The sequence below is a fragment of the Pyrus communis genome, chromosome 1 (genome assembly GCF_963583255.1).
Source record: "Pyrus communis chromosome 1, drPyrComm1.1, whole genome shotgun sequence".
Taxonomy (NCBI): domain Eukaryota; kingdom Viridiplantae; phylum Streptophyta; class Magnoliopsida; order Rosales; family Rosaceae; genus Pyrus; species Pyrus communis.
Window position 1 is genome coordinate 33,947,843 of NC_084803.1, and position 23,585 is coordinate 33,971,427.

Here is a 23,585-nt window from a genome sequence, read left to right on the forward strand (position 1 = left end):
CTTTCATTCAAAACTCGTGCTAAACATTTTCCCTTATATTAACAGATATTAAAAAAGAATTAGAATTTTTTTTAATGCCAAATCTTGCAATTCTGATGGACTTTAGTTATGTTGACAAATTTGACATCACTACTACAAAATCATTTATTAGTGTCGCTATGATAACCGACAAGAAACGTGTATTACTGTTGGATATTAAGCAAAATCCGACAGAAAATGGATGCAATGACTGATATAATAAGCGACATATTTTCCAGTGTCAGGAAAAGAATTTTCCGACAGAAAATATTCTAAAACCAACAGAAATTGTGTTGGATATAACCGCCAGAAATTGTGTCGGATATAACTGATAGAGAATAAATTAAAACCAACAGAAAATAAATTAATAATCAATAAATAAAAGCATTCTCTATCGGATAAAATCGACAGAAAATATATAAAATCGACAGGGAATATATTAATAATAACTAAGAGCTTTCTCTGTCGGATAAAACCATAAGAAAATATATTAATAATAAAAAAAATATGAAAATGACATGAGAGCATTCTCCCTTCTCCTTCTCCTTCTCGTTGAGCATTCTTACCCAACATGCTTGAACCAAATTCTGCAGCTAATGAGCAAACCAGATTGAGCTAATAAGGTGCACCATATTCTTCAATTTTTCAAGACATACTCATGAGAGATTAAGACATCAGCAACGTTCAACATTTAGCAGTATCTCTTCCCTCTTAACACTTCTACAACTAAAAAATAAGGAGGAAAAATGGCGCACTCTGCCAATACGCTTGAACCAAATTCCACATCATCTGTGTTCGCATCATCCTCTTCCTCAGCCTGAAAAAACACGACACTCTTCTAAACACAATTACTGATTGTGAAAATAATTTTGGAGTACTCGAATAAATCACTTTAACGAAAAACTATATTTTTACACTAAAATATCAATTCTGGTACTTTCACTTTACCTTTTATTTTGTCTTTATCATTAAAACTCAAAGTTTTCAAGCTCTTTTCATTGGTTTTCTTTAAAATTTAGTATAAATTATCTTATTGTTTTTTTTTTTGGTCAAAAGTATTTTTTATTACAAAAAAAAAACTTTACAATCTGACAAAAGCCCAAGGCTAACATATTAACATCCAAAAAAAAGGCCACAACAGACCAACACATCCCAAAAGCTAAGATACAGGCCCAAAACGCAAAACACGAACACCGAACCTAGAAACTTCTACCGTCTCCTTCGCCGCCCGAGGTCATCCCAAGCCGTCCAATTCCTCTTGCACAGTCAAGCAATACCTCACCAAATGCCACATCAAACTCCAATCTGCTACTTGTGCACATCCATACAGTAAGGATAGCCAGCAACCAAACAAGAGAAGCCAACTGTCGAGATGAATTTCGTGGAGATCCACGAACGACACTGCCGAAAAAGGCAGAAAACAAGAAGAAAGTGGTGGTGTTGGAAACACCCGAGCCAATGAAGCTACTGGAACTCTACACATAATCTCAGTAGGTTGTATGGCTGAAGATCGAAATATGGATGAACACATAGGATAGATATCGTCTGGGAAGGAGAAACCGGACATAACAGTATAATAACCAAGGCTAAAAAATAGTAGGAGTAAGGAAAATAGATAAGAAGGAAAGAGAGGGGAGGACGGCGATCGACCCCGACCGAAGCTAGGGTCGGCGCCACTGGTTTTACTGAAATTTAGAGGCCTCACACGAATGGGTGAGAAAAACTCTCAAAAAGGGAGAATGACTCTCACTAGAGAGAGAAAAACCCAGGTTTAAAAAATATATATATATATAATAGTCTCTAATTATCTTATTGTTTATATAAAATATAATGGAGAGCTGATTAGTTCTCTGAAATATCACAACAATGAAAATCAGATATTTGAATTATTTTTTTCAATAAAATAAGTCCCTAAATTCATTAAAAATTGTTAATTTCATCCATACTATTATGTTCAAAGCTATTTTATCCAATTTCTCATCAACTTAAATCACTTGACGCACTTTAGAGTGTAATACCGTCATTTTCTCGCCTATAAGCCCTTCACATTTTATATAGATTGGCAATCTAATGTCTAATTTACCCTCCAAAGTTAACTCCACATACTATTTCTTTATGCAAAATTTCTAATCTACCATTCAATGGCCATTACATACAAGTAACGTAACTTAAATTGATGAAAAATTGAATAAGTAGCTTTGAATCTAATATTAGGGATGTAATTGACAAATTTTTATAATTCAATAACTAATTTTTCTGAAAAAAATAATAATTTAGGAATATAATTTTTACTCAAGTGATAGTTCAATGATTAAACTAACAGTTCATCCTATAAAATAATCTATCACTTCATTCTTTTTTGTTTTCTTTACCTTTAATTTTGAGAAGAAAAAAGACCACCACCGAAATAAGAAACATCTTGAAATGTTCATCTTAAGTTGTACACATTTATGTAAAGACGCGTGGAAAGTTTTGATTTTGTTAGATTGAGAGATTCTGGGAACAATATCAATTTGTTGTCACTCATGATGTCCAACATGTGACTCAACCGGTGTCACAAGCGCCATAACAGAAAAGCAAAGAAAATGAGCCATCAATTTTCTACTTTTCTCAGGAACCAATGAACCATCCATCCAACACACAACCGTTGATTACTGGACAGTTGAAACCGCTTTTAATGGTAAGGTGGTAAGGTTTTTAGGTTTCAAAAACAGTCTTTTTTGTAAGAAGTATCAATTATATACTTTTTATAAAGTACTTTAAATGCTTTTTCAAGATCTAATTACATCTTTACTAATGAATTAATTCTAAAAATTATACATATACTAAACGCCTAACTTTCCTGTTAATTCCCTCTGTGTCCTTTTTACTGTTTTTTTGCCAGTGTTATTCCTTTTTTACCCTTCAGTTGTTCTGTAAGTTTAGCTTTTTGTGTATATTATACAGTAAAATACCGTTTTTGTCTCTGCTGTGCGATAGAAATCTCTCTTTCTTCTTGTTGTGTGCTTCCAGCATCTTCCACTTTTCACTTTCCTCCTCTTTCCTTCTCTTTCCGTTTCTCTCATCCTAGAACGGAAGAACGATGGAAAATCAGGGTTATTCCATTTGCTTCCACAGATTTCTCGATCTCTCTTGAGCTCCGGATCCCTAGCCTCCGTATGAAGGTTCGTTTCTCTCTCTCTCTCTCACTTTTTTTTTTTTCAATTCGTGATCGAATTTTCTTTCCAAGAATGTTACATCTGTTGCCTTCGGGAAGAAAGTTTAAACCTAAAAAAGCTTGGTTTTCAGGAAATCGTGAATCCTACAGAATCCTTGGGTTTCCTGGTGAGTTCTTCGGCATATTTGTTTTGGGTTTGGTTTTTGAATTCTCTCTTCATTGTTCAAATTTTTGTGATTTTAAAACCTCTCGGTGGCTACAGATTTCATCGGCTATTTCATCAGTTTTTGGATTCGATGAGGATCGGTTTTTTACCCACGAAATCTAGAGTCTTCTGGTAAGTTTTGTGACTTTCTCCGTGTTGCTGTTTCAAATTTTGTTTTTGTGGTTTTCGATGTTCACATGGATTTTTTGTTTGAATTTTGTATTTGTGATTTTGCGGGTTGTTTTGAATTTACAGATGGCTTTTTCTGGGTTCGGTGAATTTACAGGGGAGAGGGAGAGAGAGGCCTGTTGATTTAAACTCTTTTGCTAAAAGCTTCTAATTCATCCTTTATTTCTTTTTTCATCTGGGCAAAATTTTTGATGGATTTAAAGTGGTTCCACAAAACCTGTAAAGTTGTTCCACAAAACCTGCATAGTGGTTCCACAAAAATCTGCAAAGTGGACGTTATGTTGCTTGCAGCAGTAGATTGTTTTTTTCTATTTAAGTTGTAAGCTTTGTTTTCTATTTGGTAACTGTTGTTTAGTATTGGTTGTTTCAAACTATTTATTACATGTGTATTAACATTTTCTTTCATTTTTAGCTTCTTTTTTTTTTTTTTTTTTTCTGATGATCAAAACTATTTTGTCTGCAGTGACTGCTTCAACCAAAAAACTTTTGCTCATGTGTTAAAGGATGTTGGCATCTGTTATCCAAAACAAACAAGTATGGGATCGCATTTTTTTGTGTGTAAATAGTTGATCCAAACATGAATTATCAAGGTGGAATACTAGGTTAATCATTTTTGTATACTAATAAGGCATTTGATAATGTCTTTTCTGTAAGTTATATAAATTTTGACAGCTTTGTAAATATATTTATTCCATTTTCTGTTTAGTATTTATAACACTTTGCATATTTACATGTTAAAACATAATGTTATAGTTATGTGCGGGTAAAATTTGCTAGTATTTTTACTAAAAGCGGTTTCAACAATTTTAAAAATGCTTTAGTTGTCATTCAAGTATACACGTTATTGGCAATCCAATTGAAGCATCATCACCTTTGAACAAGAAAAGAAAAGGGCGGCCATCTGCTCCCTATGTGACATTATATGCATTTTTACACCTAGGAAGTAATAATTTCAAAACTTTAGTCCACGTTTGATGTCTATGATTAATAGATCAGTGTATGGATATGTAGAGGATAAGGGCTATATATCAAGAAAGGCAAAACTTTGTTCTTTGGCATTCGAGAATTGTAACTGGAGTTGGGAAGCTATGTAACATTGAGGGACAGTTCCCTGATGCTTCAAAAGCAAAACATGATTTGTTATGTTGCCAAAATTTTATGCACATTGCAGTGGTTTTTTCGTCAGAATATTGTACTATAGGGAGAAGTTGCAGCGAGTCCGTCTTCTTTTCTTTTATTATTTTATACAAAGTGACCACACAGAAAAACCTAATAACCCTAAACAGATATTCACCCGCCGCCTCCACCACCGCAAAATTGGTGGAGATGACTAGCGAACAGAAAATCCTAGAGAAACCTCCGTAGAAAACAAAACTCAAACCCATCTTTGTCTCAACGCCGATGAAAAAGAGCCAAATCTGCGGATCAAGATGAGCCATACCCATTCCGGTCGAAGTTTTGGAAGAGTTTGAGTGTAAAGCCCCAAATCAGACGTATGATACCTTGAAATCTGGGGAAAAAACCCAGAGGCATCTGTATCAAAACAATGGCCCGAGCATGCTACTACTTGTATCCCCTTGTCCAAACGGGTACACAATATATCAGGATTCCCAAACCAAACGAGCTGCATATCGTAGCCATGGCATATGCGTATGCTCTCCAAGGGTATTTGCTTTCTCTCATCGCATTGAACTCAGCAATGAAGGTAGAAACAGTACTCAGGCAACCCAGAAATCCAAATTGTATGCCTGTTACAACAATGTCGCAAGTCCTAGTATTCACCTGCACAAACAAATAGTTCTGCGCATCAGATTTTAAAAAGATAAAAACCGTGGGCATGGATCAAGACAATGTACGACAAAGGTAATGCAGTTGGAAAAACATTGCAAAAGAAAATAGTACAGTTCAAGAATTCCCCAAGAAGCATTAAAAACCTCGACGAGAAAAAAAAAAAACCCAAAATAACAAATTTAGCCGTTTATAATATGACAATTATATGTGAACTGTACGCTTGCTGGACACGAGACAATAACACACGAAAGGTAATGGTGAGGATGAAGTCATGGAGTGGATGTGGACAGAGATCATATCATAAGAGCTTACTGCTTTCTTCACAGTAGACAGGGCTGCCATTACACAAGCTGCAGTAACATTGGCAATTAAAGTACCAAATGGAACCCATTTCAACAAACCCGTCGTTCCTAATCCACGTCCATTAAGCCGGGCTAAGAACCACCGGATCCACACACCAAAAGGTCCAACTATGCAACCCAACCATAGTTGCGCCTCGCTGCTGCTACTGTTAAATTCCTCTCTTAACTGTATTCCACCTATACTCCACAGAGAACTTAGCATCAGCAACAACACTGCTAAAGCTACCAAGTGACGCTTGTAGCTGTCAACCCTCCACCTCCTTCTAGAGCTGGTAATACCACAGACTGAGTTCCTCTCAAGAATCTGCCTAAAACCCTTTGCTGTCTCTACCCCAAAAATGATGGAGTAGGCCACAAGAAACAAACCTGACATCCGTCACATAAAAGAGGATCTCGTATTAGTCCAGTGATTTGAGCTACATTGGGTTTGTGATTTACCCATGGATAAGTTTCGAATAGGCTCAAAGAAAGAAACCAGCTAGATTGAAATGAAATTTAAATATCCTGCTTGCCAAAGCGATCTACATGTCTACTGCAGCAATTCTTTAGAATATGACATCTTACCTATCAAAAAGCCGAGCACAGCAAAAACCCAATGTCCTTCAACACTGAGTTCAACCATTTTCTGGTTCCAACCACTGAAAGTTGTAAGGCTTCCCAAGTAACCAGTTGATAATCCGATGACCAAATAATCTGACACATAGGATATATCTCCTTTGAAAACAACACCAAACCACCCCATCAAGAAAGAGCCAACCTACAAAAATGCATTAGAAACAGAAATTTGAGTTGGAACATCATCCAGCATTTTCGGCATCACAACCCTTAAGAAATATGGCATAAAAAAAATTAAAAGATGATGGGAAAAAAGTATGGAAAGAAAGGTCTTAAGAAACTTGATAATACTTCGGTGATCATCGTACTGTGTGCATCACAAGTCCCTCCCAATACTCATAAGTAACAGCTTTACAGAAAACATGTTTATTAACACAACACTACCGAATAAAGGGCATAATCATTTGTGTGTGTGTGTTCGTGTGCATGAGAGAGAGAGAGAGAGAGAGACCATATTAGAAGGAAGATCAAGGTAGAGAATGGTTTCGTCGCCTGTTACACCTACAACTCCAGGGCCAAACAATTTTTGCAGAAGATATCTCGTTAAGACCTGCATACTGTAGCATGCCAAATAATCTATTTAACATCTAGGTATCCAGATTTGAAGAAAGATCTAAGAAGATGTATTACAGTGACATATTCAATTTTTTCAAGACAAAACAGAAATATGAACATGCCAGTGCATGATCAAACATTTTTGAGAACATAACTTATATAATTTTAGAGTACAATAGACCGGATACAATTTGTCAGCATACCAATTACACAGATTTTCCACCAAAAAAAAAAAAAAAAAAAAAAAGCAAGAAAAAGTTCGCAATACAATTTGCCAAACGAATGCAACAACAGCTATAAACCCAACACATATTAGGACTCAAACAAAATGTACATCGGTATATAGTAAGAAACAGAGTTAACTGTGTTACCCCAAGAATGCCAAAAACTGCTAAATGAGTCATGCATGAACCATATTCCAAGAATTTTGGCAACCTTATTGTATTTTCCTGCATATCAAAAGAAAATAATTTAAGTTACTACCATGACTCAACAAAAAAAAAAAAAAAGGAAAAAACTCTTAACATGTTATGATCAATGAAAAAGAAAACCAAATCTCCTGTCCATGTACAAGGATCTCCAACAAAGATAATATACACTATGAAATGTATCAACCGAAAGCTCACTGGCGTTGGGTCCTCGGATATGATCGCATCAGTGGAAAGAGGAGATATGATTTCCTCTGGCAAGGGAGTGACAGGGGAAATTCGTTTGGATGCAACAGGGTCACGACCCCAGAATCCATAGGATTGCAGTTGAACATCCTCTGAAGGAAACAAGCGGACGCTGCCACTCTCACTGTGCCTGTTGCTGTGAAGAGCCCGATCGCCAATATCTCCTGCCTCTGACACACATTCACTTTCATTGTCATCATCTATTTGAGAAGGCTGAACATGTGATAAACTTAAGGACCGCCTGCTTAATGAAGAAGTGGCTCTCCTTGTTCGATCACTGGATACGCTTCGTCTGAGTTCAGTGTCATTAGTCCCACGGTACCCTTCCTCCATAACCACAGCACTTGATTTCTCTTGAAGCGACTTCACAAATAATAACAATAAAATCCGAATGTTGATTATTCAGAGAGCTAAAAATGAGAGGAACAAATGCAGTAGAGAAAATAATGCAATTACTGTGCTACAAGCGTGGAAATGCTATAGTTTGTACTTTGGAAGGAGCCCTAACCACTCCGTGCGTCAAAATAATCAAAAGATTTGTATACAAACAAATAAGCCAAGATCTCAAAACCCGAAAAAAAATAAAATACATATGAAGTATAATGACAGAACTGCATACATAAGCTCTAGCAGCCATGACATGAGGAAAAAGAAAGAGAAAACCGATTCGTCAAGATTTCCACAAAATTCAACACTAATACAACCTATAGCTCTAAATAAATCCATTCAGATCATATTTATTACGTTACGTATTAAGATTATAGAATTATGAATGATGTCACTGATTCTTCTAACGAGAGGAGGTATGCTTTATTTTTCTACTGTCATCAAGTAAGAAGATAGAATAACGCGATTAGACTTAGCTTTTCGTCAACAAAGGAGTACTGTTACACCGCGGAATTTTGTTTAACCACAGAAAAAAAAAAATAATTGCTCAAGCAAATGCAAAGGCCCGCCAACTAAATGAATCATAAAAAAAAAAAAGACAAATCATCACAAAATCCCAGCCCGGTCTAACATTGTCATGGATTTCAACTATCCCAATAGCAGCGCCTGATGAATTTAGGATTCTGACACAGTGACATCTGGTTATAACTAAGGTCCAAAAGGGACTAAATCTTTTTTATTTATTACTACTAGGTAGCAAATTGAACAAGTTGGGACCCAATAAAAAGTTGTTTCATAACATCAAATTAGAAGCAGTAACTGTTTAATAAGCACTCTCATTTCTCTAAGGACGTGTCCTCCACTAAAGAACCAGTAACTGTTTAAAGAACCCAAAACATAAAAAACCAGAAAAGCGAAAAGATTACATTTTCATTGGTTGTGAACTGTTAAGTTATGCACAAACCAATCAGCAAGTGAAACATTTCAGAACCCAGAATTATCAAACAATCTCATATTCTAATAACACAAGTTTAAGGTGCAAGATAGACGCATTGAAGTAAAATTAATACGAGCTTAAAATAGAAACGAGAAGAAAACGTCAAAACTCAGAGAACTTGGAAGATTAAAATATAGAGAGAAAGGGGAGTTTAAGGTACCATTGATTCTTTGAACGCGGAAAGAGGTGCCCAGATTTTTTGAACGCAGAAACGCGAAAGGGCGAGTTTGGTGTTGAATGGCGGCTAGAGAGGTTGAAGGCGGCCGCAATGGGGGGAAGACAGAAAAACAAATTAAGCAGAACAAAAGATGATTGTGGGATTGAAAAGTCGAAGTCGGAAGGTTCTGAGAGAGACGAAGAGAGAGATGAATGGGGTTTTGGCACGGCACGGCAGCTGTTCACACGTTTTGCTTTGGCGTTTGCCACGTGAATAAAGATCGACTTTTGCCTTTATTTTACTATTTCTTCTTTTTATAATTGGTTTGAGTATTTAATTGTCTTGTTAAATAAGTTAATATAAAATATACAATTCAATTCACTTCTTTCCTTGTGTTTTCATTATTTAATTGTCTTTTATATAAATTTAAATTACCTATATGCGTGCGTCTCCTGATTTTTTTTCAACTAGCGGGTTCCTATAAGAGTAACGCTCGACTGATTAAATTTTTAAATCAAAATTTATAAATTAAACGAGTTGGATATTGATGATTTGATTATTATTTAAGTGTTGATTAACGTATTTATTTTATATTAATGAGACATTATTTGGTTTGCAAATTTGATATAAAAATTTGATCTCTCAAACATTATCCCTTCTTTAATGTAAAAATTAAAAAAGATGAACACCCAAGAAGAGAGGAAGGCATGTGATGTAATGTAACACTCACAAAAATTCCTCAATTTAAATAAGATGAAGGAACACTTGGAAGAATAAGGTAAAATGCACGCAATTGAGGGATTTTTTAATAACCATTTCGTTACACTACTTCCAGTTTTTAAACAAATGAAAATTAAGAAGTGAAAACTATTGCTTCATAGTTTTTAATTTTTTTGTTCTAAAAGACATTAGGCGTTAGTCGGGCGGCGGGCTGGGGTCTAACAACAAGGCAAATTTAAGATAATTTATTATATCTCATATAAATAAGTGTCAAACATATGACATAAAAGTATTAGTTAAGTAATACATAATCCTTTTATTAATTAAAATACTATGTGACACAACTTAATTGGATAACAATCGAAAAAAATAAGCAAAATATAACATGTAAAATACATATTCTTTGAGCAGACGATATTATCTACATTAAAAGGAGATGGGGTGGGCTTAACCTCATAATGAACTAACAATAATATTGGTCAAATACCGTAGTACTAAGTAGCAACATGTAAAATACATATTAACATAGCGATAATAACTAATATTTTAAACCGTTGAAAATGGATAAGCATATTTAACACCAGACTCGAGATTACACGGCTATAATAACTCATAGGTACACACTAATAGTAAATTTAATATTATATTAATATTCAGTAAATAGATATTGAAAATGAAATGGTTCTTAAATAGGGGATAGGATTCTCTCCAGATCCTTTTTGTGGGAATTCGGAGAATCAATCAATCGTGTCTATTTATTACATCATGCGGTTAAAAATTATTTAAAATTTAAAATTAAATATAAATAGTATTTAACGAAACAAACACGATTCATTGATCCCCGGATCTCCAAAAAGAGAATCTGGAGAGGATCATTGTCCCTGAAATAGTCCTTAAAATAACCCTTTTTGAATTGTTTTATATATTTATTCTCCTTTTCTGTTTTCTCCGTCTCTTTCACTTCTTGCTATTAGGTTGTAACTGTTTTGTTTAAGGGCTTAGCCTTTGAATCCGAGATTCCCTTTCGGATAATTTAGATAAAATTTAGAGACTTTAATGACAAACTCCCGGTACTGTTAACTTTAACGAAAAACTATATTTTTATACCAAAATATCAATTCTGATACTTTCACTTTACCTTTTATTTTGTCCTTATCATTAAAACTCAAAGTTTTTAAGCTCCTTTCATTAGTTTTCTTTAAAATTTAGTATAAATTATCTTTTTTTTTTTTTTTTTTGGTCAAAAGTACTTTTTATTACAAAAAAAAACTTTACAATCTGACAAAAGTCCAAGGCTAACATATTAACATCCAAAAAAGGGACCACAACAGACCAACACATCCCAACAGCTATGATACAATTAGGCCCAAAACGCAAAACACGAACACCGAACCTAGAAACTTCTACCGTCTCCTTCGCCGCCAGAGGTCATCCCAAGCCGTCTAATTCCTCTTGCAGAGTCAAGCAATACCTCACCAAATGCCACATCAAACACCAATCTGCTACTTGTGCACAGCCATACAGTAAGGATAGCCAGCAACCAAACAAGAGAAGCCAACTATCGAGATGAATTTTGTGGAGATCCACGAACGACACTTACGAAAAAGGCAGATAACAAGAAGAAAGTGGTGGTGTTGGAAACACCTGAGCCAGTGAAGCCACTGGAACTCTACACATAATCTCAGTAGGTTGTATGGCTGAAGATCGGAATATGGATGAACACATAGGATAGATACCGTCTGGGAAGGAGAAACCGGACATAACAGTATAACAACCAAGGCTAAAAAATAGTAGGAGTAAGGAAAACAGATAAGAAGGAAAGAGAGGGGAGGACGGCAATCGACCCCGGTCGAAGCTAGGGTCGGGGCCACTGGTTTTACTGAAATTTAGAGGCCTCACACAAAAGGGTGAGAAAAACTCTCAAAAAGGGAGAATGACTCTCACTAGAGAGAGAAAAACCCAGGTTTAAAAAAAATATAATAGTCTCTAATTATCTTATTGTTTATATAAAATATAATGGAGAGCTGATTAGTTCTCTGAAATATCACCGCAATGAAAATCAGATATTTGAATTATTTTTTTCGATAAAATAAGTTCCTAAATTCATTAAAAATTGTTAATTTCATCCATACTATTATGTTCAAAGCTATTTTATCCAATTTCTCATCAACTTAAATCACTTGACGCACTTTAGAGTGTAATACCGTCATTTTCTCACCTATAAGCCCTTCACATTTTATATAGATTGGCAATCTAATGTCTAATTTACCCTCCAAAGGTAACTCAACATACTATTTCTTTATGCAAAATTTCTAATCTACCATTCAATGGCCATTACATACAAGTAACGTAACTTAAATTGATGAAAATTTGAATAAGGAGCTTCGAATCTAATATCAGGGATGTAATTGACAAATTTTTATAATTCAATAACTAATTTTTCTGAAAAAAATAATAATTTAGGAATCTAATTTTTACTCAAGTGATAATTCAATGACTAAACTAACAGTTCATCCTATAAAATAATCTATCACATCATTCTTTTTTGTTTTCTTTACCTTTAATTTTGAGAAGAAAAAAGACGACCACCAAAATAAGAAACATCTTGAAATGTTCATCTTAAGTTGTACACGTTCATGTAAGGACGCGTGGAAAGTTTTGATTTTGTTAGACTGAGAGATTCTACGAACAATATCAATTTGTCGTCACTCATGATGTCCAATATGCGACTCAACCGGTGTCACAAGCGCCAGAACAGAAGAGCAAAGAAAATGAGCCATCAACTTTCTACTTTTCTCAGGAACCAATGAACCATCCATCCAACACACAACCGTTGATTACTGGACAGTTGAAACCGCTTTTGATGGTAAGGTGGTAAGGTTTTTAGGTTTCAAAAACAGTCTTTTTTGTAAGAAGTATCAATTATATACTTTTTACATAAGTACTTTAAATGCTTTTTTCAGGATCTAATTACACATTTACTAATGAATTAATTCTAAAAATATTTTTACTAAAAGCGGTTTCAACAATTTTAAAAATGCTTTAGTTGTCATTCAAGTACACACGTTATTGGCAATCCAATTGAAGTATCGTCACCTTTGAACAAGAAAAGGAAAGGGGGGCCATCTGCTCCCTATGTGACATTATATGCATTTTCACACCTAGGAAGTAATAATTTCAAAACTTTAGTCCACGTTTGATGTCTATGATTAATAGATCAATGTATGGACATGTAGAGGATACAGGCTATATATCAAGAAAGGAAAAACTTTGTTCTTTGGCATTCGAGAATTGTAATGAGTCCGTCTTCTTTTCTTTTATACAAAGTGACCACACAGAAAAACCTAATAACCCTAAACAGAGATTCACCCGCCGACTCCACCACCGCAAAATTGGTGGAGATAACTAGCGAACAGAAAATCCAAGAGAAACCTCCATAGAACACAAAACTCAAACCCATCTTTGTCTCAACGCCGATGAAAAAGAGCCAAATCTGCAGATCAAGATGAACCATACCCATTCCGGTTGCCACAGTTTTGGTCCTCAACTTAAAACAAACCCACAATAGACATGTGAATGCCTAGAACCAAGCAACAACATAAAAAGGTCAGGTGGTGTAAACACCAATTCGAAAAGATACCAGACCTTTGTACGGGTGACAACATATAGTTGTCTTCGATTGGATAGAAGCACGGATAAAGTAGCGAGTAAGTGTTGAGATGAGATCCATCAAATATGGAGTGGATGGGTGTGAGGGGTTGGATGGTTGATTCGAAGTTTTGGAAGAGTTTGAGTGCAAAGCCCCAAATCAGAGGTATGATACCTTGAAACATGGGGAAAAACCCAGAGACAAATCTCCATCCGCACCACTCGTAGATGGTGGGTTGCTCCACCATTCCATGACGGGAATTGGGGCCATCACAGTTGCGTGGAAGGACAAAACGACTGAAGACAGAGCTCCATCCACAACACTCGTGGAAAGTGGGTTGCTCTACCGTTCCCTAACAGGAATTAGGGCCATCGCGGGTGCAGGGAAGTAAGAGGATGAGAGAAACATGAATAAGGAAGAGGATACGAAAGGTTAAAAGGGTGTCTGCCACCAGCCCTAAGAGCAAGCCCAGCGTGGGCTATAGCTCGGGGGACAGTGGACAGAACAAGGGCCCGAGGGCCTGTGGATCAGCTCCAGCGTGGGATAGCCCGAGCGCAGGTGGAGGCCTGAGCTCCGGGCCCGTGGGGAATTGCCAGCCCGAGAGCCTGAGGCCATGTGACGTCAGCGCTGACGTCAGCTTGGCGTCAGGCAATATTAAATTTTTTTGTGTCAGGAGCGTGCACCCTACTCCCGCGTGGTGGCGCGTCGCTAACACAAAATTAGAAAAAAAAACAAAAAAAAAAAAAAAAAACCTTTGTCAGTTACCGTTGGGAAGCCACATGGCTTCCCACGGTCCGTTAGATCTCAACAGTTATTTAATTTGGACCGTTCGATCTCAACGGTAAAAAAAAATAAAAAAGTCTTATTTAATATCCACCGTTCGATCTGAGATCAACGGTGGATATTAAAATGCTTTATAAATAAAAAAATAAAAGAAAAAATAGTTTTAAAATTAAGAAAAGTTACCGTTGTGACACGTGGCACAATCTGGAGTGTTGGAATTCAAATTTTTTTATATCCAACGGCAGAGATTAATTAATTGAATAAATTTTTTTAAAAAATGGTAAAAAATTCAAAAAAACATCTGAAAAATCTGAAAAATCTGAAAAAAATTGTAAAAGAAATTGTTTTTACTTTTCTATAAATACCTTCTCATTATCATCTACCTTACACAACAATTTCATATTTTCTCAACTACTTTCAATCACATTCATTTCTTTGTCTCAAAGTTTGAATTCCATTTTTTTTCAACAAAATGACCATTGGTGCAGGTACGAATTGGTCGCTTATTGAAGATGTTGCGTTGTGTACTAGTTGGGTTGAAGTTACTCATAGTTCGCTTACGGGTAATGAGATGCAGTTGCGAGAAATGTGGAGTCTTATTCATACCAATTTTCTTGAGAAAATTGGTCGGAAAAGAACCAAAGAATCGATGTCCAGTCGTTGGAAATTACTTAGCCAATCGTTTAGTACGTGGAGAGACGCCTTGGCACAAGCTAGTAGTAATATTCGAAGTGGGGAAAATTACTCGGATCAGGTAACAATATATTATTTATTTGATACCCATAATTTTCATTATAATTATTTGTTTGTATTATTTAGTTGTTACCTACATAATTTATTATTTATTGTTTGTATTATTTATTTGTTACCTACATAATTTATTATTTATGGTTTGTATTATTTATTTGTTACCTACATAATTTATTATTTATTGTTTGTATTATTTATTTTTTACCTACATAATTTATTATTTATTGTTTGTATTATTTATTTGTTACTTTTTTTTATTATAATTATTTATTTGTATTATTTATTTGTTACTTATTTTCATTGTGTAGGAACTTCAAGCACAAGCTTGGTACGCTACCAAAACCAAAAGCAAAAATAAATCATTTAACTGGTGGGAATGTTGGAATATTGTCAAAGATTGTCCTAAATTTAGAGTTGTGCCAGTCGGTCCAGAAGTGCACATGAACAGCACCCCTCTACACTTTACACCCGATCATGTCTCGCATGTTGATGAAGATGATGCAGAGGAAGTGCCCGAAACGCCCCTCCCTGAATAAGCGTCAGGTTCGACCCGTTATCCAATTAGGCCTCAAGGTAAGAAGGCTTCAAAGAGAAAAGGGAGTGCTTCCAAGAACGATTATGCAAAGTTCATGGAAGAACTTACTCGCCAAGGTGAATTGACTTTGGCGAGGGAACTGGCGAAATATGAGGGTGATAAGGCTAGAGATGACGCAAAAGCTGCAGCTATTAAGAGAGAATTTCAGGCTAATGAGAGAGAAAGAGAGCTACTTAGGCAAGAAATGGAACATGTTAGATGACACACCCCGTCCCGAAGGAGGGCATGCTGGCCGTCACGTGAGAGTGACGTAACCATTTGCACAGTACGGAAGCTTTAAAGATACAATTTCTAAGATGAAACACCCAAAGGTGAGTCCTAATTTTTGGCCATTCTGTCAGAACACCGTTGAATTTCCTCGTAGTCACCACACCTTTTCAATTCTTGAACCTGGAGGGGCGCAAAACAAAGTTGAGTGGGTCAGCAAAACGAACTTATTCAAAACCTTCTTTTCTCTTTGAATATACTAACCCCTCGCCGTAAAACAAATATAGTTTCCCAGAAAATAAACATATATACGTATGTATAGATATGCCAGTCATGCTCAAAGATATATCAATCATGCTTGCAATATGCCATTCATGCTCGAGAATATGCCACAACAGAATCTCATAATCAAATGTAAATGCTCAAGCATAATTCACATCAATAACATATAATCTGGCAGCCGGGAGTCACCTAACGTGACATGTACCGCTGCATATAGAGCTCCAATCTCAACTCAACATCTGAATCTGCACACGAGTCGGAACCACCTAACGTGGTCTGTACGACAAGACTGGGTGTAATATATACGCTCTAGTGCTACGATCACGTGAAGACTGTGCGAATAATCGCGGGTCACCTACGAGTCGGAACCACCTAATGTGGTCTGTACGACAAGGCTTGCACCTAACTTGGATCCAAGGCGAGCGTGTGGTGCTGGTGAACATCACGTGAAGGACTGTGCCCTGGCCCTGGGCGGGAGCACTAACACCGGGGGTGCAGATTATGAGCTCTCTAACATCTCAAACTACTACTGAAATACAAACAGGAATACCACTTACCTTGCACTTACCTGTGCGTCCACAGCACCAAATACACATATATAAATGCATGCCACTACTAATGCATGTGATGACAGTATTTCAATCGTATTCCAAACGTATTTCGTACGTATATAAAATGTATTTCAAAGGTAGCTTACCTGGCCTCCTCAGCACCATGCAACAGTATGCATAATTATGGTAATGCACATATTAAAATATGATGCATATATGACAGGATATATAATTCGTATTTCTTTTAAAATACGTTTTCTGGGAAATACGTCAAGCATACGTATATATATATATATACTGAAAAATAACTGCCCACTCACATATCACATCGACGTCTCGTAGGTCCCTGAGCCTCCCCTAGATTGGTTACATTCTTCTTTTGTATAATTTTCACCTATACAAAAAGTAACCAAATTGACGTTATTTAACGCGCATACACCAAACATTCGTCCATAACTTTCTCATACGTTGCTCAATTTGGGTGTATGAATATACCACGGTGATCTACACGACGTCACGAACACGTGACAATTTTCAGAACTCAATTTGGAGCTCTCACGCGCCCCCACGCGCCCTGTTCACGCGCTGCCCACGCGCGCGTCTTCTTCCTCGCGTCGCCGGACTGGTTTCGCCGGAAATAGTGTTTTGCCGGAATTTCTGGGTAAATTTCAAAGTGTCATAACTTCTTCATTTCTTAACCATTTTCGACGTACTATATATCAAAATGAAGGTATTGACGAGACGAACACATCCATACCTGCCTTGACCCCTAACTCGCCGTGGTTTCGCCGGAAAAAGCCCCGACAGCTCCGGCCAAACTTTGAACTTGTCGTTCTCCGTGTTCCTATGTCCATTTTTCACGTAATCTATACCAAAATGAAGCCCTAATCATAATCTACCACGTTGGACTAGTTTTAGGGCCTAAAAACAACGGAATCAAACTTTTCCAAAAATACGAAAATTCGGCCGGACTTACAGTTCGTGATCCCGACGTCCAAATCCTTCAAACGAAGCACTCCGAGCTTCCTTAGGACCTCACCAAGCTTCCTACAAGCTTCAAAATCCCAGAAAACATCAAGTTTTACATGTGCATGAACAGTGCACACGCACAGTGAAATTGAAATCCAGGTTTTCCGAAGTGAAACTCACCTGAAATTGGTACCATCGTGTTCGTGTGGTCTTCAGGAGTACGATGGTGGTCTTAGATCCTTCGTTGGTATAGTTTTGGGGTGGTTTGTGGGTGGTCTGTGTGAGTTCGAAGGAGAGAGAGAGAGAACTCTCAGAGAATGAGAGATTTGTGAGGGAGGAGAGAGAGAGAGACAAGGCACGGGAATGAGGGAGAGATTTGAGGGAGGTGGGATCCTACCCAATCCCTAAATCATCAAGTTACAACATATTTTACGCCCCTTAGTCCCGTTTAAGGGCATTTTCATAACTTCACATCCTCGGAATTAAAATTCTGGGACGGGTTGTGACAACCTTCCCTCCTTATAGAATTTCGTCCCCGAAATTCCAACAACCAACTTAATCATCTAAACTCATACAATAGCTTCGGATAAATCTCTCTCATCCGATTCTCCTTCTCCCACGTAATTTCTTCCACTGAATGCTTTCTTCACAAATTCTTTACCAATTACACTGTCTTAATTCTCAATACATTCTTTTTCCAATCCAAAGTCGTCCTTGGTTCCTCAATCAGTTTAATCCGGATTAATTCTCAACAGTTGCACAGGAACTCTATGTGACGAATCTGCCACCTAGTGAAAATGCATCGAAATATAATACATTATGCACCTTAGCCAATTCTGAAGACATCACCACTTGTATGCAACTTCGTCGATTCCTTTAGAGGTCAAAAACGGTCTGATGTGTTTAAGACTTATTTTGTCTCCTTTCCAAATCTCACTATTTCTTTTCGTGATGAAATTTCTAAAAATGTTGAATCATGAAACACATCATGCTCTTACAAACTCTGGAAGTAAATCAAGCAACTTCACCTACTCTTCGATGATCACATAAAGTCCGAGGTACTTAGGACTTAATTTGCTTTCCTTTCCAAGCCGTATCATTCTTTTCTAAAGTGAAAACTTCAAAATTATAAGATCATCTACGTTAAACACTCGATTAGTGACATGTTCAACTATTAATCTCTTTTGCCATTCCTGGCTACTCTCAGGTTAAACTTAATCACTTGAATACTTTGAGAAGACTCATCCATAGTTTCAGGGCCTACCAAAACTCTTTCGTGATCAAATCTTCTCTATCCAGAAGTATTTCTTCCACAAATCAACAAAAATCGACACATTTCATGGTCCTTATGGCGTTACTTTGGAAACTGTGCAACCAACATACTTAAGAAACTCAACAGTTCCGTAACCCAAATCTCTTCTCCATAAAACATATAAGTACTGTTGCACTGTGGTTGTTACTCAACACTGGAGTAAATGTACTAACTTGGTACATTGATCAACTATCACTTCAAGTTCAATCATAACCATCCTTTTCTCGAACTCAGCAATCTTTTTTTTTTTTTCCTTCTTTCTTTACCTTGGTTAATTCTTAATTTTCTTTGTTAACCATTTGAGTCTTGAGTACAACCTTACTAAAAAGACTTAACTTGAAAATTAACAATTACAACTTCTTCTCAAACTTCCATTCTCAACTTTACTTCAGTTGATTTCCAATCCACAAGAAGACAATCTTGGCAAGTCTGCCAGACATTAATTCTTACTGTAGTCTTCTCACCAAGTGCATTAGCTAGAACAATTTTACGATCACCCTGGTCGTACAATCATGTTCATTAAACAATTCAATCCACCTTCACTGCCTTATATCAAAATCCTTCCAAGTAATGGATATTGGAGACTTTTTGGATTCGTAAAAATCTTGCATTCTTACCAAATATAATGTCTTCATAACTTCACAGCAAGAATGGTAATCATGACTTCCAAATCACCAGTAGGGTAATTCATTTCATAAGGTTCCTTTCGCCGTGAAACGTATGTAATCACCCTAACATTTGCATCAACATGTATTCAATACCATTCAAGAAACATCACTAAAAATTTATGATTACCACTAATCTCTGGGAATACTAAAATACGTGCATGAGTGAGGAAATACTTCAGTTGTTGAATCCTTTGCTCACAATTTCCTTCCCACTCATACATAACCTCTTTTCTCAACAATCTCGTCAATGACAAAGCAATGACTGAAAAATCTTTCACGAACTGTCCATGATAGCTTGCTAAGCTAGGATAACTCCGAATCCCAATCACGATTCGTGATTGTTCTAAATTCTCAATTTCTGCTACCTTTTATGAATTCACTTGAATACCTGAAGCAGATATAACATATCTCAAAAATGCTACTTGATTCATCCACATTGGCATTTGCTAAACTTAGCATACAATCGACGTTCCCTCGATCTTTGCAATACCAATTTAAGATGTTTAGCATACTTTGCTCTAGTCTTATCAATCTTTTCAATAGCAACAATAACAAATCGATTTGGATATCATTGGAATACTTCATTCATCAAATTCATAAAGTAGTAGATGCATTCGTCACTCCGAATGGCATCACCAAAACTTGAAATGACCTTAACGAATCCTGAAAGTTATCATAAGGGCATCCTCACCGATAATCTTCAACTAATAATATCCAGACCTCAAGTCAAACTTAGAAAATATACAACCACCTAGAAGCTGATCAAACAACCATCAATGTGAGGTTACGAATAACGGTTTTCAATTGTTACTCGATTCAACTGCTTATAATCAAAGCACAGCCTTAACGTCCATTTTCTTTCTCACCAATAAACTGGGGTTCCCCCAACGTAATGTACTAGGTTGAATAAAAACCTTTATCAACCAATTTCCAATTCTCTTAGTTCAAAAGGCAACATTCTATAATATATGGTTTGTACCTGGAGACAAATCCATAGTGAACTCTACATCTTTGACTGGCGGCCATCCAGGTAAATTCTCAGGGAAAACGTCTGGTAAATGTTGGACTACTCCCACTTCTTCCACACTACTAGAAGTGACATCTTTTTGCACCACATGAGATAAGTGTCCTTGGCAGCCTTTTGATAATAATCTCTTTGCTCTCACAGCATAAATAACGGCCTGCCTCACTCCACTTTGCATACTTACAAAAGTAATCTCTAGTCATCCAGACCGATGGAAAATAACATATAATCAATTCAACATTCGGCTATAAACATAGCTCATACTCTTTCATTCTAATCAACTCAGCCCTCGGCTGCATATAATTCATAATTAACTCATCATATCATGTTTATAACATAATATGCTCTAGAATAACATCGAAATCCACAATCTAATGAAACAAAAGTAGCTGGCAACAATACATACTCTACTAATACTGAGCACTCTAAATAAGTACGATACTAACATAGGATAACCTATCGGTTTACTTGCTTAACGAATCCACGAATAAGTTATTAATATTACGGTCTGCAGCCCGCAATACTGATAAATCATCGTTGTCTCGATAAGTAAGCAACAACTCTCGAGGGTGCAATATTACTATTTTGCCAAGGAAATACATACACACGTCTCAACCGCGTTTAAATACTACTTTCTAGGCAATAACAATAATAACGTAAAATTTCTACATTATTAACAAATAGACTCTAGCTAAGTCATTAAGAATAATTATCGTACCCCTAATCAAATCCGAATAATTCTGAGTATCTTGCAGTGATGTGTAGTTAACACATCCCTGGACTTGTTGTTGTCTCCCACAACCTCTATTAGTGTAAATACTTCTTTCATGTACACCACGACCTAACTGACCATAATTAATAGATCCAGGAACTTGCTGGATCGGCGCCAGTTGTGGCAAAGAAGACTGCTAGGGCTTCTGTTGGCTTTGGACATAATTTGTAGTTCTATGTCCCATCTATCCACTTGTAAAGCGTCCACTGCTTTCTTGCCCACATTCTCAAAGGTGTCCATTATTGTACCTACAGTACAAAGGTACATTTCTTTTACCAAAATCACCTTGTCTCTGAGATCTGGGATTACCAATACATCTATCACTTCGCCTCTGGTCAATGGCATTAAAACCTTTGCCAAAAGAACTAGAATTAGCTTCACTTCTTTTGAAGCTCTGAATCTTTCTATATTCTTGATATGACGAATCATTAACTTTATCGTCCTCTTTTGATTCCCATTCTTTTATCATTCTTCTTTACTTTCGCTGAACATAATCTCAAAGTCCTTAAGGCTCAACAACATCTTGTATACTCCTGGTAAGAATTACAATGGATAGTGGTCACCCAAAATACCACTGCCTTATGCCACCCAGCCTAAAACAATATAACACTTCAATCAAAATAGCAGCAATATTCGAATGGGACGAGGCAAGTCTGAGAACTTTCTATAATACTCATTGATTGTCAGCTTTCCTTGTCTCACATTTGCAAACTCTTGCTTTCTACCATCATAAGATGCCAAAGGAAATAATTCTTTTCTTTAAACAAATCCTTAAACAATTCTCAATCGACTGTTTCCTTCGGTGACAACGAATTATACTCCTGTTTCCACCAGGATACAAGTTCATAACTCAAACCAGGTAGTCGTCTCAACCCTTCTGTCAAAAGGAAGATTCCTTTGACTTGCATAATCTAAAACATCTTTTCCAATTGGTTAAGCCATCGCTTTGCTCCCTTAGGTCCATCATTTCATAAGGTGATTCAAATTCAACTCATAACCCATCTTAAAATGTCCCTTTTAGATAATATACTGAATCACCAAAATAATAATTTCTCCCAACAACTAAATTAGGGAGACTAAGTTCCTCTAACTACGTGGTTTGCTACGAGGCGGTGTAGTTCTGACAGAATTCACTAGAACTTCTCAAGATGTCCAAGATTGAAACTTAGGCTCTGATACCAACTTGACACACCCCGTCCCGAAGGAGGGCATGCTGGCCGTCACGTGAGAGTGACGTAACCATTTGCACAGTACGGAAGCTTTAAAGATACAATTTCTAAGATGAAACACCCAAAGGTGAGTCCTAATTTTTGGCCATTCTGTCAGAACACCGTTGAATTTCCTCGTAGTCACCACACCTTTTCAATTCTTGAACCTGGAGGGGCGCAAAACAAAGTTGAGTGGGTCAGCAAAACGAACTTATTCAAAACCTTCTTTTCTCTTTGAATATACTAACCCCTCGCCGTAAAACAAATATAGTTTCCCAGAAAATAAACATATATACGTATGTATAGATATGCCAGTCATGCTCAAAGATATATCAATCATGCTTGCAATATGCCATTCATGCTCGAGAATATGCCACAACAGAATCTCATAATCAAATGTAAATGCTCAAGCATAATTCACATCAATAACATATAATCTGGCAGCCGGGAGTCACCTAACGTGACATGTACCGCTGCATATAGAGCTCCAATCTCAACTCAACATCTGAATCTGCACACGAGTCGGAACCACCTAACGTGGTCTGTACGACAAGACTGGGTGTAATATATACGCTCTAGTGCTACGATCACGTGAAGACTGTGCGAATAATCGCGGGTCACCTACGAGTCGGAACCACCTAATGTGGTCTGTACGACAAGGCTTGCACCTAACTTGGATCCAAGGCGAGCGTGTGGTGCTGGTGAACATCACGTGAAGGACTGTGCCCTGGCCCTGGGCGGGAGCACTAACACCGGGGGTGCAGATTATGAGCTCTCTAACATCTCAAACTACTACTGAAATACAAACAGGAATACCACTTACCTTGCACTTACCTGTGCGTCCACAGCACCAAATACACATATATAAATGCATGCCACTACTAATGCATGTGATGACAGTATTTCAATCGTATTCCAAACGTATTTCGTACGTATATAAAATGTATTTCAAAGGTAGCTTACCTGGCCTCCTCAGCACCATGCAACA

General features: G+C 36.8%; 1 protein-coding gene and 1 long non-coding RNA gene across 3 annotated transcripts; one reads left to right on the plus strand and one right to left on the minus strand.

The window, feature by feature from the left end:
- The first annotated feature begins 2,999 nt into the window (after positions 1-2,999).
- On the plus strand, positions 3,000-4,637 carry LOC137728617 (uncharacterized). Of its 2 annotated transcripts, none has more exons than XR_011067928.1 (4): positions 3,000-3,182; positions 3,307-3,342; positions 3,438-3,512; positions 4,033-4,637. It is a non-coding gene; the product is annotated as an uncharacterized lncRNA (long non-coding RNA). The 2 variants fall into 2 exon arrangements; XR_011067929.1 differs by lacking the exon at positions 4,033-4,637 and adding an exon at positions 3,636-4,026.
- A 128-nt stretch (positions 4,638-4,765) lies between these two features.
- On the minus strand, positions 4,766-9,350 carry LOC137728607 (uncharacterized). The gene is made up of 7 exons (XM_068467343.1): positions 9,111-9,350; positions 7,519-7,929; positions 7,264-7,341; positions 6,789-6,887; positions 6,287-6,479; positions 5,673-6,088; positions 4,766-5,351 (listed from the first exon to the last, which is right to left on the minus strand). The coding sequence occupies exons 1-7, from the start codon at positions 9,111-9,113 to the stop codon at positions 5,133-5,135; spliced, it is 1,419 nt and encodes a 472-aa protein (XP_068323444.1). The 5' UTR covers positions 9,114-9,350; the 3' UTR covers positions 4,766-5,132.
- Positions 9,351-23,585: the final 14,235 nt, after the last annotated feature.